The sequence below is a fragment of the Pygocentrus nattereri genome, chromosome 12 (genome assembly GCF_015220715.1).
Source record: "Pygocentrus nattereri isolate fPygNat1 chromosome 12, fPygNat1.pri, whole genome shotgun sequence".
Classification (NCBI taxonomy): domain Eukaryota; kingdom Metazoa; phylum Chordata; class Actinopteri; order Characiformes; family Serrasalmidae; genus Pygocentrus; species Pygocentrus nattereri.
In genome coordinates this window covers 34,142,148-34,158,810 of record NC_051222.1, presented here as the reverse complement: position 1 = coordinate 34,158,810, position 16,663 = coordinate 34,142,148, and the positions used below count along the sequence as shown (strand labels likewise).

At 38.0% G+C, this 16,663-nt stretch overlaps 1 protein-coding gene across 1 annotated transcript; it reads left to right on the top strand.

The window, feature by feature from the left end:
* The first annotated feature begins 11,018 nt into the window (after positions 1–11,018).
* Positions 11,019–16,312, top strand: LOC108414726 (subtilisin-like protease 1). The gene is made up of 5 exons (XM_017687625.2): positions 11,019–11,074; positions 15,106–15,295; positions 15,599–15,760; positions 15,908–15,974; positions 16,146–16,312. Exons 2-4 carry the CDS (start codon positions 15,176–15,178, stop codon positions 15,941–15,943), a joined length of 318 nt encoding a protein of 105 aa, XP_017543114.2. The 5' UTR covers positions 11,019–11,074; positions 15,106–15,175; the 3' UTR covers positions 15,944–15,974; positions 16,146–16,312.
* The last annotated feature ends 351 nt before the right edge of the window (positions 16,313–16,663 follow it).

Below are 16,663 nucleotides of genomic sequence, written 5' to 3'. Positions count from 1 at the left end.
TAATATAACCAGAGAGCCAGGTCTGATAATATAACCAAGTCTGATAATATAACCAGAGAGCCAGGTCTGATAATATAACCAGAGAGCCAGGTCTGATAATATAACCAGAGAACCAGGTCTGATAATATAACCAGAGAACTAGATCTATTAATATAACCAGAGAGCCAGGTCTGATAATATAACCAGGTCTGATAATATAACCAGAGAGCCAGGTCTGAAAATATAACCAGAGAGCCAGGTGTGATAATATAAACAGAGAGGCAGGTCTGATATTATAACCAGAGAACTAGATCTATTAACATAACCAGAGAGCCAGGTCTGATAATATAACCAGGTCTGATAATATAACCAGAGAGCCCGGTCTGATAATATAACCAGAGAGCTCGGTCTGATAATATAACCAGAGAGCCAGGTCTGATAATATAACCAGGTCTGATAATATAACCAGAGAGCCAGGTCTGATAATATAACCAGAGAGCCCGGTCTGATAATATAACCAGAGAGCCCGGTCTGATAATATAACCAGAGAACCAGGTCTGATAATATAACCAGGTCTGATAATATAACCAGAGAGCCAGGTCTGATAATATAACCAGGTCTGATAATATAACCAGAGAGCCAGGTCTGATAATATAACCAGAGAACCAGGTCTGATAATATAACCAGGTCTGGTAATATAACCAGAGAGCCAGGTCTGATAATATAACCAGAGAGCCCAATCTGATAATATAACCAGAGAGCCAGGTCTGATAATATAACCAGGTCTGATAATATAACCAGAGAGCCAGGTCTGATAATATAACCAGCAAGCCATTCTGCATGTTTCTATATGGAGGGAGACAGTGGACATATGTACTGTGTAATCTACTTGAAATGTAGACTGGGATTGATCTAGAAGGACATCTGGTTAATCTCCAACTCATTTTCAGCAAGTACTGACATGAACTGAAGATGAAAAACTAAGCTGAATTGTTAACTAATATAACCAGAGAACTAGATCTATTAATATAACCAGAGTGCCAGGTCTGATAATATAACCACATCTGATAACATAACCAGAGAGCCAGCTCTGATAATATAACCAGAGAGCCAGCTCTGATAATATAACCAGAGAGCCAGCTCTGATAATATAACCAGAGAGCCAGCTCTGATAATATAACCAGAGAGCCAGCTCTGATAATATAACCAGGTCTGATAATATAACCAGAGAGCCAGGTCTGATAATATAACCAGGTCTGATAATATAACCAGAGAGCCAGGTCTGATAATATAACCAGGTCTGATAATATAACCAGAGAGCCAGGTCTGATAATATAACCAGAGAGCCAGGTCTGATAATATAACCAGAGAGCCAGTTCTGATAATATAACCAGAGAGTCAGCTCTGATAATATAACCAGGTCTGATAATATAACCAGAGAGCCAGGTCTGATAATATAACCAGAGAGCCAGGTCTGATAATATAACCAGGTCTGATAATATAACCAGAGAGCCAGGTCTGATAATATAACCAGGTCTGATAATATAACCAGGTCTGATAATATAACCAGAGAGCCAGGTCTGATAATATAACCAGGTCTGATAATATAACCAGAGAGCCAGGTCTGATAATATAACCAGAGAGCCCCGTCTGATAATATAACCAGAGAACCAGGTCTGATAATATAACCAGGTCTGATAATATAACTAGAGAGCCAGGTCTGATAATATAACCAGGTCTGCTAATATATCCAGAGAGCCAAGTCTGATAATATAACCAGAGAACCAGGTCTGATAATATAACCAGGTCTGATAATATAACCAGAGAGCCAGGTCTGATGCTATAACCAGAGAGCCCGATCTGATAATATAACCAGAGAGCCAGGTCTGATAATATAACCAGGTCTGCTAATATAACCAGAGAGCCAGGTCTGATAATATAACCAGAGAACCAGGTCTGATAATATAACCAGGTCTGATAATATAACCAGAGAGCCAGGTCTGATAATATAACCAGAGAGCCCGATCTGATAATATAACCAGAGAGCCAGGTCTGATAATATAACCAGGTCTGATAATATAACCAGAGAGCCAGGTCTGATAATATAACCAGCAAGCCATTCTGCATGTTTCTATATGGAGGGAGACAGTGGACATATGTACTGTGTAATCTACTTGAAATGTAGACTGGGATTGATCTAGAAGGACATCTGGTTAATCTCCAACTCATTTTCAGCAAATACTGACATGAACTGAAGATGAAAAACTAAGCTGAATTGTTAACTAAGCTGAACTAATTGCAAAATTACTAATATTGCAAAAAAAAGTATACTTTGAAAATGATAAAATATTAAATGTTTTTGCTCATTTATATTGCTTTGCTCTTGTACTGTAACTGTTCTTTAAATGTGTGTAAAATATTTTGATTACATGACACAGATAATGTAACATCAGATAATATGAAGTGAGAGCCTACCTGAATACTGAAAGCTGCTACTGAGTTTTCTTTTCCTTTCTCTTATGATAAAGTGTATTCAATCAACACTTCCTCAGTGTCGCAAGTCTGTGGTTTAGAAACAAAGCATGTAGTATTAGTATTATTATTAGTAGTAGTAGTGGTGGTAGTAGTAGTAGTAGTAGTAGTAGTAGTAGTAGTAGTAGTAGTATTAGTAGTAGTACAAACTAATATTAAGCCCCACTCACTTACTATGGCAACAAAGGATTCTGTGCAAACCATTTCCATTTCAGGACAGTTATGTAGCTGAAAGTGATCAGTGCTGTTAGATAAGCCAATGTTCTGTAGTACTGTCTGTTATAACCACTCACTATTATAAGCTTTGACATAAGAGACCTGTTTTTTTGTGTGTGTGTGTGTGTGTTTTTTTTTAAGTGGTGATAAAGTATAACATCAAAGTGAAATTGCGGCCTTGATGATTCCACTTCTTTTCAATAAAAAGACAAACAGATCACTGAAGTCTTCTCTTCACTTTGGCATAGTGTGAGCATGTGACCATTTTATAGTATTAAAATCCATAAAACGGAAGTGGAAAAGTGGTCTGTGGTCGGACAAATCAAAATCTGAAATTCCTTTTGATAATCATGGATACGGCCTCCTCCAAGCTAAACACCACAGGGATCATCCGACTAGTTATCAGTGCACAGTTCCAAAGCCAGCATCCGTGAAGGCAGGGGGTGCATCAGTGCACACGGCATGGCTGACTTACACATCTGTGAAGTCTGGCTGCTGAACCAGCTTCCCCAAAAGCTGACTGGTGAAACACGATCCCAACAGCTGTGGGATGAAGAAGGTCCAGTCCACTAGGCCTTTACATTGCCTCCCTCTCTGTTCTCTTTCTTTGATAGTCATTCAGTTTTTGTGGATGGCATGTTCTTGGTGCACGTCCAGCTGTGTCATGCTCTTCTGTTTCCTTAGTGACTCATTTAAATGTGCTCTGAGAGAATCTCATAGGCGTGTATGATCTTGTATCCATTTCCTTGACTTGTGCTTTTCAACCATCTTGTCAGGGTGTTACTTGGAGTGTTCTTTTCTCCTTATGGTGTAGTTTAGGGGAAGCTGGATCTTCCAGGTACAGGTGTATTTACACTACAGTCACTTCGACTCTGACTTTCTATGATCTAAAATATTAACGTTAATGCAATGAAAGTGATGTATTTCATTAACTTGATTCTGTACGTACACTGTAAGTACATAGTACACACCAGATACATACAGCAGCCTTACTCAGAATGCATAACAGATGAACATAGAGTACCTCAATACAAAGTTTATCACTGTGTTTACTATAGTAATGTAGAAAAGATTCCGTATGATGAAGTCCTGCTCGTATGACAGCACTGTTAATAAAAATAAAAATCGTAGTCTTTGCATCTGTCATATTTCTAATAAGTCATAATATTTTGAGAATAAAGTTGTACTGGCATCCAAGACCCCAATGCATTATGGCAGCCCCCTACGTTTCTCTCTGGCTCACTGTGTCCGTTTAAAGCCAGAGACCCTTGCATCCTATTTGAACTGTTAGCTGCCAAACCAATCCACAGAATGTCAACATTAAAATTTCTCTCCATCCAAAACGTTTTCAAGGGATGACATTTAATAAAACGTCTACTTTAAAATCCACTGGAAAGCGAATTTAGTTTATTTTTCTTTAGACACTGAATAAAGATGCATGTGGTTAAGCGAGGACTACACAACACCTATATCTCAAAACTTCAGGGATCAAAGTAGAAACTGTGCTTTGAATTTAACCTTAAAATTCCATCAATGTGAACATCTTACAGGAAAACTTAAAGGTCAGAAAACCTGGTTTTGCTGATCCTGCCTACATGTGTCAGTCACCAACTCCTAATGCGAAACGAGAGCCTACCTGAATGCAGCTGCTGCCGAAGCTCCTACTGACGGCTTAGTGTCTGTGCTGCTGATGATGAAGTGTTTGTGGTAGACACGCCCCTTAGTGTCATCAGTCTCTATTATAAAAAAAGCCAGTATTACTACCATTATTACTTTTCCTGTATCTTTACCGAACTACACACATCAGCAGTAATGAATCATAAACAAGTTGTGCATGTTTGGGACTGTGTACTTTTACTCATGAATAGAATTTGTTCATTCAAGTTTTCATGATTTACACAGCAGTTACACAAGCATCAGTTAATCCTGGTGTTTTGTTCAAGTTACCTTAATACCTCAAAATGCTGCTTTAACAATAATGTTACTGTTAGATTAGGAAAAGAATCTATATTATTATAATAATAATAATAATATTACCATACACATCCATTTACTGATGTTCTGAAAAAAGAAACTAGAGAGACCATTAAAATGTTGAGTGTTGTTGGATTTCAAGCGAACAATCAGTTGGAATCAGTTATTGTTCCTTTAATATGGCAATGATCATTAACCTGTGACTAATGACATTAAAGAACACGGTCTACTTTATGAGTACAACTTAAGGGAAAATATCACTGTAATTCAGTTTAGCTTACTTGACACAGAGTGTCACACTGGCCCCTCCCACTGCTGTAACCATTGATTTATTTTGTAACTTAAGAGCCAGAGACAACAAGCTAGTGACCAATCTAAAACAACTTTTAGACTTAATATGAATATAATCTACTTAACGGCAAACCTGGGTGCTTTACAGGCCACTGACAACAAGAAAAAAACAGCTAATTAAGAAAAAACTTAACTTCTGTTTATTAATTTAGATCATTTTTTAGCAACATGTCAGAGTTTAATGTTAAAACAAATTTAGAAAAATGTTAAAATCTTAATATTTACATTTTGTACCGCTTTACATTAAGGGTTGCAAATTATTAGATGCTAATAAGTCATTACATGCTCATTTATACACTAACTATTCTTTAAGCAGTAGTCACTCATCAGTTGCTGTTCATTGACTTCAGCTCCACCTTCAATACAGTTTTCCATACCAGGCTGGTCACCAAGCTCGGTGATGTGGGAATCAGCACCACCCCGTGTAATTGGGTCTTGGTTTTCCTGAGAAACAGTTACAGTGTAAGAACAATGGCCTCGGCTACATGAGCAACTGAAGTGTTTTCTGGAATTTTAGCATATGGATGGACTGCACCAAGATAACATAATTTCTTATCTTGTCAGAGGATATCAAGAAGGTTAATTGCTACCATTCCCCTCCATCTTTGCTGTCTCAACACTAAAGCTTCTAGCTCCAATAACGTCATAAGAGGCATCTAACCCTGCGTAATCAAAAAATCAAATAAAAACAGTCATGACCCCAGTAATTTAATTTGCATAAACTTTAAAAAGACCAGTGCCCCCCAAACACAGTGTAACTAGCAGAAAATTAAACCTCACTACTACTCAACTTAAGGTCACTAAATAACAAAACACTTCTGATTCAAGATCATGAATAAAGTGCTTAAGCACCATTTCTGTCAGAAATGTGGCTTAGTGATAATAGCATAGCACATTTTACATAGTACTTCCATCCATCCATCCATTTTCTAAGCCGCTTCTCCGTCAGGGTCGCGGGGGGGGGGGGGGTGCTGGAGCCTATCCCAGCAGTCTTCGGGCGAAAGGCAGGATACACCCTGGACAGGTCGCCAGTCCATCGCAGGGCTACATAGTACATTTTTGTTAGAAATTGCAGAATTATCAGTAGCGCAAACCACAATAAGATCCTTCTCTCTGGGGACTTAAATACCGATAATCCTTCAGATAGTAGTGCATTAGAATTCATGAGACTTCTAGAGATATTTGATTTGAAGCAGCACGTGGGCAGCTTTACCCAGAAGCCCAGCCACGCCCACAAGATTTTCATCTAGCGTCTTGAATGTTGTGTTGGCCTCTCTAAATCATCTAGAAATAATATGCAGTTCATTGTTTACTTGGAAATCAGTCATCAAAAAGATCTAGCATTTCTTGTGGAGTCCCTCAAGGTTAAGTTTTAAGGCCTTTTGCGTTTTCTCTTTGTACATGGTACCTCTAGGTGATGTCATGAGGAAGCATAGTATACATTTTCATAGTTATGCTGATGACACCCAGCTATTTCTCTTCCTTCTGAAGATCAAGACTCTGTAGACAGACTGACCAGCTGTGTGTCAGATATTTCTCATTGGTTCTTTAGCTTCCTACACCAAATCTGCAGTACAAAACCTGGATATGATCTTCGACTCTGAGCTCTGTTTTAAATACCTTTCAATACCAGCTGAACACTTTCACTAATAATTGCTTTAAGTTCTTAATAGATGTCGGTACATACAAGCCTGTTTGTGAACTCAGGGGCTTTCCAGTGTCTAGAATCTCCTATTTGGTTACTGATTACAATATCTACTTTATTTGATTACTGATTAAGGGAATGTTTATTCAAAAACTCCATCTTTTAGGTGATAAAGATTATTATTATCTATATTTATAAATTCAGGTTCATCTGCACCACTTACATTTAAAAATATGAAATAAACTAAATCATTGAGTTTTGTGGGTTTTTACTTAGATTTCTTATGCTGCATTTATACCAATTTGACCTGGAGAGGTCGCCAGCGTACCGGGTTTCAAGTGTGATTTAGATGTTTTGGGATGTACAACAGTTGCCAGGCTAGTGAATGTGCTGACACCCTTGTGTGAAGTGCATTATTAATATTGAAAAGTATGGCCTATTTTGTTCACACCACCACAAAAGGAATACTAGGAACTATTGTGAACTGTGACTACTAGAGCTTGGCTTTCAAGTCATAAAAGTCAAAACAGATTGAAAACATGAGGAAAAAACAGCCTCTATGATAATTCTAACGTCTGCTCATGTCTCCGAGTTTCTAGTTTTATCTTAGTTTTATCTTTAATTCTAAAAAATCAGTAATTAAATGGTAACATAACAGTATCTATAGTACAAATCCAAAAACATGCTGTATAAAACACACATGGTGTTTTTTCTTTCTTTCTCATTCATTTTTGATTGCTGGGATTTATAAAAGAGCAGCAGTGCTTTCTTAACAGGTAACAGAAAAGAAACATGTGATGTTGCATTTTTCATGATTTTGTGTAAGCTCCATATATTTACCTCATCACATCTTTGTAGGTGGGCCTACAAAAAAAAATATACATCATTATAATTCAGTCATATAATTAAGTCATAATTTCAGTGCAGTTATTCAGAAAACATTGTCTTATCACATGATCTGAGGTGAGTAAACTGAGAAGCAAGAAGGAAATAAAATTTGCATCTCTCAACTTCACTGTAGTTTCACTTTAAACACCAAATGTAAAAATATAACTGTCTATACGCTGGAAGAGCTAGACGGCTCTTATCCCACAAATACTGACTAAATGCTTGTGTTCTCATATATATGTTATATGCAGTTTGTTAGATTTAGATTATTGCTACAATTAAAACATGTTTTAATTGTTTTATGGGCGATAAAAAGTAGAACTATTTTGCCTTCTTTTCCAATATGGTAGAAGTTGTTTCATTACAAATGACATTATTAACATAACCGATTGAATGAAAAGTTTATTTGAGCTCATCGGAGAATCATCATCATCTACACTCCAACTTAAATTTAATTTCCAGGTTTAAATAAATCCTAATGTGGTCTCAGACTTTTGGAATTCTCTGTAGATCTCCTGGCATCAGTGCAGTACATATTCACCTTCTGCTGTAGGCTCATGTGACAAAGAGTTAACATGAAAGCACAAGAACATTACTATTTATTACTTGGTGTTTAATCATGAGAAAAGCTTCAATCATTAAATTAATATGATGAATCATTTAGAAAAAGGAAAATATGTTTTCACATGCAAAAATTGGCTAAACATGCATAGTATTTTTATTTTTTTTGGTTCACATCAAATTCACTAGTCCACTGTAGTGAGCACTCTGGGCTGGAGATGAAGAATAGCTGCTCAAGCTGAAGAGAACCAATAAAATGTCATTTCCGTGGCCACAGGTGTGTAAAGCCGAGCCCCTCGGCCTTCAGACTGCTTCTACAGACATTAGTGAAAGAATGGGTCACTCTCAGGAGCTCAGTGAATTCCAGCGTGGTACCGTGACCGGACGCCACCTGTGCAGCAAGTCCAGTCGTGAAATTTCCTCACTACTAAATATTCCACAGTCAACTGTCAGTGGGATTATAACTAAGTGGAAGCGATTGGGAACGACAGCAGCTCAGCCACATGAAATGAGTCAGAGTCAGCAGAACCTGTTCTTCCCCCTAACATACCAATTTCTCTTTTCACTGGGAGGTTGAAAAACTTGCTCGGTATAACAAAAGCTGGCATTGTTATTATTTTGTGACGTCTTAAGTAAAGAATATGAACATATAACAATCATCTCAATTCATTAGGACTGAACAGGCTAGTCAGTGGTCATGTTTAATAAATGGCAGGTAGACCATTCCACACAAACATTCGTGTTGACGTCACTAATGTTTACAGATATATTACAACATGTTACGGTTACACTTTATTATTTCAACAATTAAACCTTGAGCCGTCAATTTATCAATACTGGTTTTTAAAAATTAGTTTTTTTTCTTATTAGTTCATTTTTTTTTTGGCCTCCTTTGAAAAGCAATATGCCCCTCCTTATAATTTGAACATTAGAAGGTGGGACTAAGCAGTTGTGGGCTGAGTAGGAGGACACAGGTAAATATATTGACTTTTGTGATCTCACAAAACAGTTAATTTAAAACTGGCTGTTCTTGCAGTTTATTTTCCATATATGGAATTTTCCAATATGTGAACCACTTGTGTGTAGCCATGAAGACGAGTTGATATGAAGGAAACTTTTCACAGCTGTAGAACCACCAAGTCTCGAGTAATCAACAGCCTTTATTGTTCTAAATAGTTTTTCTCTAAAAGCTACTTTATGCTCATACATAGTATAGTGATACAATATAGTCATAATATGATGAGCCCTACCAGATAACAGACAAATAAAAAGCTTTCATGAGTTTCTGCCTTGTTTAAGCTTGTTTGACGGGAAGTACATTTGCATTCGTGAACTTTCCTTTGCAGTCACAGCATATCGCTCCATATTTAGAGCACGGGTATAGACCTGCACAGAATGTACCGTATAGAAGCATCTTAGAGGCTGATCAAATCAAATCAGATCAAATTTATTTGTGGCGGATGTGGTTGGTTAGTGTAGTGGGTAACACCTCTGCCTTCTACACTGTAGACTGGGATTCAATCCCCACCTGGGTAAACACCCTACACTATACCAATAAGAGTCCTTGGGCAAGACTCCCAACACAGCCTTGGCCTCCCTGTGTAAAATGATCCAATTGTAAGTCGCTCTGGATAAGAGCGTCAGCCAAATGCCATAAATGTAAATGTAAAGCAGCTTCACAGAATTCCAGAAAAGTGGAATTCAGACATGTGGGTGGTTATATACTCGGAAAAAAGGCAGGGAGAGGGAATTAGTTTAGTCTTAGAGTCTGATAGATATGTTAGATATGCTATTATCACAGTATAGATCTAGCTGGAGAGCTAGATAAATCTTTCATCAAGGATTCGTTCATGACCTAGCAGGAGAAATTCTGAAATTAGTTATCAAACAAAGTCGTTGAGAACACAGATTTATTTTCTAAGGTAACTTGATTGATTTGAACAGTTGATGAATGTTTTACATAATAATAATAATAATAATAATAATAATAATAATAATAATAATAACAGCAGTCTGATGCTGACATCAAGCTAGCTAACATCTTCTAATTGTGAGAATGAAAAATTCAGTGTTTTTTACCTGTCCGTGTCTTTCAGACGTATTCCACCACCTTTACAGTAATCAGATTTGTCTGGAAAACATGGAGACATTACTGAAGAAAAAAACATGGAAAACACACATTGTGTATGTTGTAAAATACAGGGAGATACTGCAAGACATCCACCCTGTCTCCTAAAAAAATAAATAAAGTTGAGAAACTTCACCTTTCAACAGGGCAATGATTGCAAGTAGAGGACCAACACAATACGGCAATGGTTATAAATGGTTATAAATGGTAATAAAACATCTGCAGCACTGTTTAAAACCAGAATAACCTGTAGCAACCTGCAAAGCAACCAAAGCAAGATATGATGCAGATAATCATGTTCCCGGCAAGGCACAGCACTATCCATCCATACCACTGTAATTTATACATTGCACTGTTTCTTGATTAATATATATGGTTGTATATATACTCTTTTGTATTTTTAATGTTATATCTGGCATTCTTAGCGAGGAGCAAAGTAAGCTTTTCATTGTATATAAGGAAACCTGTTTCCTCTGTACATATGACAATAAACACTTTGAACTTGAATTTGAAGTCATATGTGAAGCAGATCAGTCTGTGCTCATTTGCACTGTTTTATGAGATGCAAAGCAATGCAAAATATGTACACTATGCAAAGCATGACGAGGTTCATTTGTGAAGAGGTAATGAAACATGACATCACTAAAACCAGCCCTTTTAATGTTGAAGGTGTGGTCTTAATTTGACTTCGATATAAGACTGATAATATAAGCCAAATTCCTTATTGACTTCATCTTTACCTGACAGAAGTGCCATCCACATCCTATTACAGACTTTATTCATCTCCTCGACATCCTAAAGTAAGTACCTGAATGAACAATATTCAATGGAATAATTTTTCAAGATATACAATGTTCATGTTATAGAAAAACTAGAAAAAATTGGTTTATTTTGTACGGTGTAAATGCACATTTTTGTGGTTTCAACAGGATTTTTACTGTACGCTCAACAGTGTTTGGCTGTAGAATATATCTATAGTAAGTAGCTTTAGATTTTAAATGCATTCTGGGAAATATCTCCCACATTACAACAATAAAAATCTACTGTAGATTTAGTACCTTGCTGGACACGGTAATATTAACTGAGCATAAAGAAGCTCTGAAGAAAGTGGATGTACACAGGTTAACCAGGTAGCGCCTGTTTTACTTTTCATTGAATGGCTTTTCTTCTGTTGAGAAAATCATCTTTTAACTGGCCAGTACATCAAAACTCAGTTCAGCATTTTATTCTAGGTGAGCGACATTTTTTTTGTTCATTTAAACTGGTTAAAATAAAACTTTAGTAATAAAGTCTTGTCAGTCATTTGCAGCTGATTTGGATGAATCATTGAATAAAGAACATCACACTGTTTCCTGAGAAGTGATTAGATGGCCAAGCTGTTTAAATCAGATACAGTCATATGTTGAAGAGCCCAGTGCCATTCTGCTGTATTTATCAGGCAGAATTATGTTTTATTTTACTCTTTCAGTTTCACTCTAAGTTGTTTTGTGCAGATTCCAAGAAGATATGATGCTGGACTAGGCATATTTGCATATCTCTCACTCTGGGTACAGTTTTTCCATTGAGTTTCATTTCTAATGAATAGAGGCAGCAGTATCTGCCTTAAGACATGAAAACAACATTGGTGCAGCGATACAACCTAGGCTTCTCAAAATGTAGTTATTTGATGCTGATTTTATGATATCTGTTTATTCTACAGTGGTTCTAAATGACATTTGCTTTAATCATATCCTCAAAATGACTTATTTCTCTGTTAGATTATGCTTTTTACCATGAAACACAGACTGAAAAGGCATACTAAGAGTTGTCAGATAATCATATCATCAGTGGTGGACAGTAACTGAGTAACTGAGTAAATGTAATTGGTTTCTGTACTTTAGTATTTTTTGGTGTATCTGTACTTAAGTTTCTCCATTACTGGGCGACTTTCTCCTTTCACTCCACTACATTTCAGAGTCTAATATCCGACTTTTTCCTCCTACATTCTGAGAAATCTGTCGTTCCTTTTGGTTTCTGTGTGTATAAAAACGTAACATGTCAAAACGAAAGAAGCACAAAGCCAGAGCGCCAATCAGGGCCCAGCGGTCACTTTGTTTAGAGCTGGTTTTGACCTGTTGGTCATACCGACCCAGTGCAGCACGCGGTTCAACGTCAGCGCAGCAGCGTAAAACTTTGGGAGAGTCTGTTCAACATAAATGATGAACTAACCTAACTTTGTGTAAATAGAGCTCAATATAGAAATATGTCCACATATGCAGTCGAGACTGACGCGGCCTTTTTCTGAATTTCTACAAACACCATTTCATTTTATAGTAAATGAGTTTGGGCTGGTTTATGTTTATGAACAGACGCCTACAGATCAACATAGTAAAGGAGCTCATCTGTGATCCTGAGTTTAAAGCCAGTTTTTATTCAACTTAAACTTGGAACTAAGTTGTAAATAAATCTGAAACTGAAACTTTGCTTGTGTGTAAAAAGTGATTTCAGAGCCACTCGGTTCTCCCTGATGGAAACTGTTTACCTTCAGTGTTTTGTGCTTCTGATCATTTTAATAGACGTCAGCGTCACTAATTAATGACGTTCTATTAAAAGACTGGTTTACCAAGAGAGACGCTGGAGGACTTTCACCTGAAATGAGTTCATGAAGCCAGTCTGGTTATAAAAATGATAACAGGACATCAGAGCCAGAATTCCTCTTTTAGTACTTTTACTTTATACTTAAGTACATTTGGAGGTAGATACTTTAGTACTTTTACTCAAGTGGAGGTCTAAAGGGAGGAACTTCTACTTTTACTGGAGTGATATTTTACCTTGGGGGGTCTCGACTTTAACTCAAGTACATGATTTGTGTACTTCGTCCACCTCTGCATATTATTCTGCTGCGTCTATCCAAGGCATTATGAACAACAAAGCCAAGCAAACCTGCTAAACAGGTAATAGCATCTGCATTAAATGTGTGGGTGAGACTGTAATATCCTTCAGGGCAGAGTTTTTTTTAGTAATGATTCACTACTGAGTCACTTGCGTTTGACTATAGTATGATGTCCACTAATGTTTAAGGCATTTGAACAACTTAGACTGTGTTGTTATAATTGTCTTTGGTTCCAAACTAATCTCATAATAAGCACCCCACCTTACCTGTTAGAATACAGATGTCATGGTTGAAGTCATATTCTGAAATATCATGTGAGGCTGGTTCTTAAGGAACTGCTATGTGGTTGCCCATGGTGATTGCTAGGGTGTTTCAAGGTAGTTGCAATGGTAACCCACATGGTTAGTAATGTGTGGCTAAGGAAAAATCACAAATCTCAAGCATCCTTCAACAATTACTGTACAAAAAATGTGTATCTCAAAAACTGTAGGACAAGTTAGTGGACAATAAAAGCTGGCATGAAAATAAAAAGAAGAAAGAATACATATATAATCAGATAACAATAGAAAAGTGCATTTCCTGAAGAAAATGCAATGATTGTGCAGCTTAAGCTTGTTGCTAGATGGTTGCTAACATGTTGCTATGTGGTCGCTATGACATAAGGATTGGTTGCTTAGATGTTGCTAGGAAGTTGCCATGATGTACGTGATATTTCCTGAACAGTTTTGAAGGGCCTGCCAAGTCGTTGCTAGGTCTTGTTTAAAGTTAACAGGAGTCTATGGGAGGAATGAGGGATGAAAAAATGACACAAGGAGGAGTGCAGGTCAGTATGCATGTGCAGTAGAGTTTGAGGACCTGCCAGTACATGCAGTTTGGAGGCTGTCAGGAAAAGGAGATAATACAGGTTGTCTGGGGTGAAAATGAATGGAATGGAATGGAGTGATGAAAAAATGAATAAACAGATGTGTGCAGGTCTGAAAAATATTGCATTCATACGCAGGGCCCTCTCCTACGATATTATATGCAGAACAGTATCTCTCAGTCAAGCAGAGGTACAGTAGACGGTCATGCAACTCTTGAGCATGAGCAGTTTCAGTACTGTGGTGAGGTCAGAAGCCGGACTGAAATTTGACATTTTGAATTGAAACAACTTTTTCAGTTGACAACATCTCCTCCTCCTCCACCATCATCCTCAGCACCGGCTCCCCTCAGGGCTGTGTGCTGAGCCCCCCTTACACTGCTCACATATGACTGCTCAGCCATCCATTCAGGCTGTCATATTGTAAAGTTTGCGGAAGACACGGCAGCGGTTGGATGCATCACAAATAGTGATGAGTCTGGCTATAGGCGGGAGGTGGAACACCTGGAGAGTTGGTGCAGTGAGAACTGCACCAATGTGAAGAAAACAAAGGAGATGATTGTGGATTTCAGAAGGGGCAACACCATCTCTCCCCTCCCCCTACACATCAGAGGATAGTGTAGTAACACTAGTAACTAGTAACAATCTTACCTGGAGTAATAACACTTCCAGCCCGATCAGGAAGGCACATCAGCAGGTTGAGAAGCATTAAGAGTAAAACAACCAGACTGAGAAACAGCTTCTTCCCTGAAGCCGTAAGACTCTTAAATTCCAATTAGACATCACTGCAATGGCACTTCATGTCCACTTATTTATCTCTGATGCCTTACTGAACCAGTGTCCCCACTATATCACCCCTCCACTTTATCACCCCTACACATGTCACTTTATACATTATCAGTGTTAAGATGTACACTTTCTCCCTCGTACTCATGCTGCTGTTATTTGCACCTTAATATTTATTGTTTATTATTACTTTTATTCTTTGGAGTTAACTGGGACCTTGAGTATATTATTTTGTTCCACCTCATGTACCACGTGTGATGCGAATGACAATAAAGCCTTATCTTACACATCTTTCTTGCTATACTACGCTGCAGGGCTTTCACTTTTGCCCTCCCATGGATCAGCCAGGGCAGCAAGGACCTCCAGGGAGGAGAGCAGGGCCCAATGAAAGACGTCCTTTGCAGGAAGACAGACTTCCCTGCTCCCCAATGGTTGGAGGATCCTGGAAGACTGGCGAACCAGGAGGCCTCACCAGAGCAGGCTTTGCCACAACAACCCAATCAGGTCTCTGCCAAAAAAGAATTTCACCATAAAGCATCCCTGCCTAGATGTGTTGGTCAGGTGCCCAACTACTTTGGCCATATAATGTATCAAACAAAAACAAGTATTTAGTAGAAAAGTATTGATACATATTAACATGGCAATTTCTTGTTTTTGGCTCATAGTAGGATTCCTCCCCAATGCCATCATAGATGAAATGCCCCTGGTTATTAAATTACTGGGGGAATTATCACAATATTGGTTTCTGCATATGTTTCTTGCTATACTACGCTGCAGTGCTTTCACTTTTGCTCTCCCATGGATCAGCCAGGGGAGCAAGGACCTCCAGGGAGGAGAGCAGGGCCCAATGAAAGACGTCCTTTGCAGGAAGACATAGACTTCCCTGCTCCCCAATGGTTGGAGGATCCTGGAAGACTGGTGAACCAGAAGGCCTCACCGGAGCAGGCTTTGCCACAACAACCCAACCAGGTCTCTGCCAAAGAAAAATTTCGCTATAAAGCATCCCTGCCTACCTTAAACATCTCGTATTGTTTAACTGTACCTTGTACCTTCTCTCTCTTGCCTATTATTTATGTTTTGTCTTCTGTGCAAATTTCTCCCCTGTCATCTCCCCAGCAGCCACCTGGAGGCACTGGAAGACAGGAGAACTAGAGAACAGCATTCCCCATGATTGTCACTCCAGGTCTCTGTCAAACAGCAATTTTCACTATAAAGTTTTCTGACTTACTTCGTCTAAATTTGGCATGCAAATTTAAAATGTTTAGTTCATTGAACATCTCTGGTATCACTTAACTATACCTTCTGTAACTTTTGTTTCTTGTCTTGTTTTGTCTTCTCTTTAACGTTTTTGCAGGAGGACATGGACTTTCATCTTTTTTCATGGCTGGAGAGTGTAGCAGTCCATAGAAGGTGGAGAGCAGCTGGAAAGCATCACTATTCCACGATCATACAAAGCATTTTCTCTGGGAAATTATGAATTTCTGTTTAAAAGATTAATAAAACTACTGTCTGAAACAACAACCAATTTAACAGTCTTTGTCACAAAATGCCCAGTAAAACTAATTATTTTCCTTTAATTTTAATCCAAAATCACTGTCAACTGGACCTGCACAACATTGTTTTGCATGGCACTTTTAACATGATCAATTTTTATCTGATTTATGTAAAACAACAGAATTAAAAAAAGAAAAGTCTGAACTGGAAGTAGCAACTCTTACCATTTAAAATGACCAGTCCTCTTAAACCATTATATCCACACTATATGGACAAAAGTATTAGGACACCCCTCCTAATTATTGAGTTCAAGTATTTCAGCCACATTTATTGCTAACAGATGGATCAAATTAAGCACATAGCCCTGCAGTCTCTGAA

Coding starts and splice junctions, on each gene's coding strand:
- LOC108414726 (XM_017687625.2), top strand. CDS start 15,176: ATGAAAGACGTCCTTTGCAGGAAGACAGACTTCCCTGCTCCCCAATGG. Junction 15,296..15,598: donor TGCCACAACAACCCAATCAG/GTCTCTGCCAAA, acceptor CCCATGGATCAG/CCAGGGGAGCAAGGACCTCC. Junction 15,761..15,907: donor TGCCACAACAACCCAACCAG/GTCTCTGCCAAA, acceptor TCATCTCCCCAG/CAGCCACCTGGAGGCACTGG.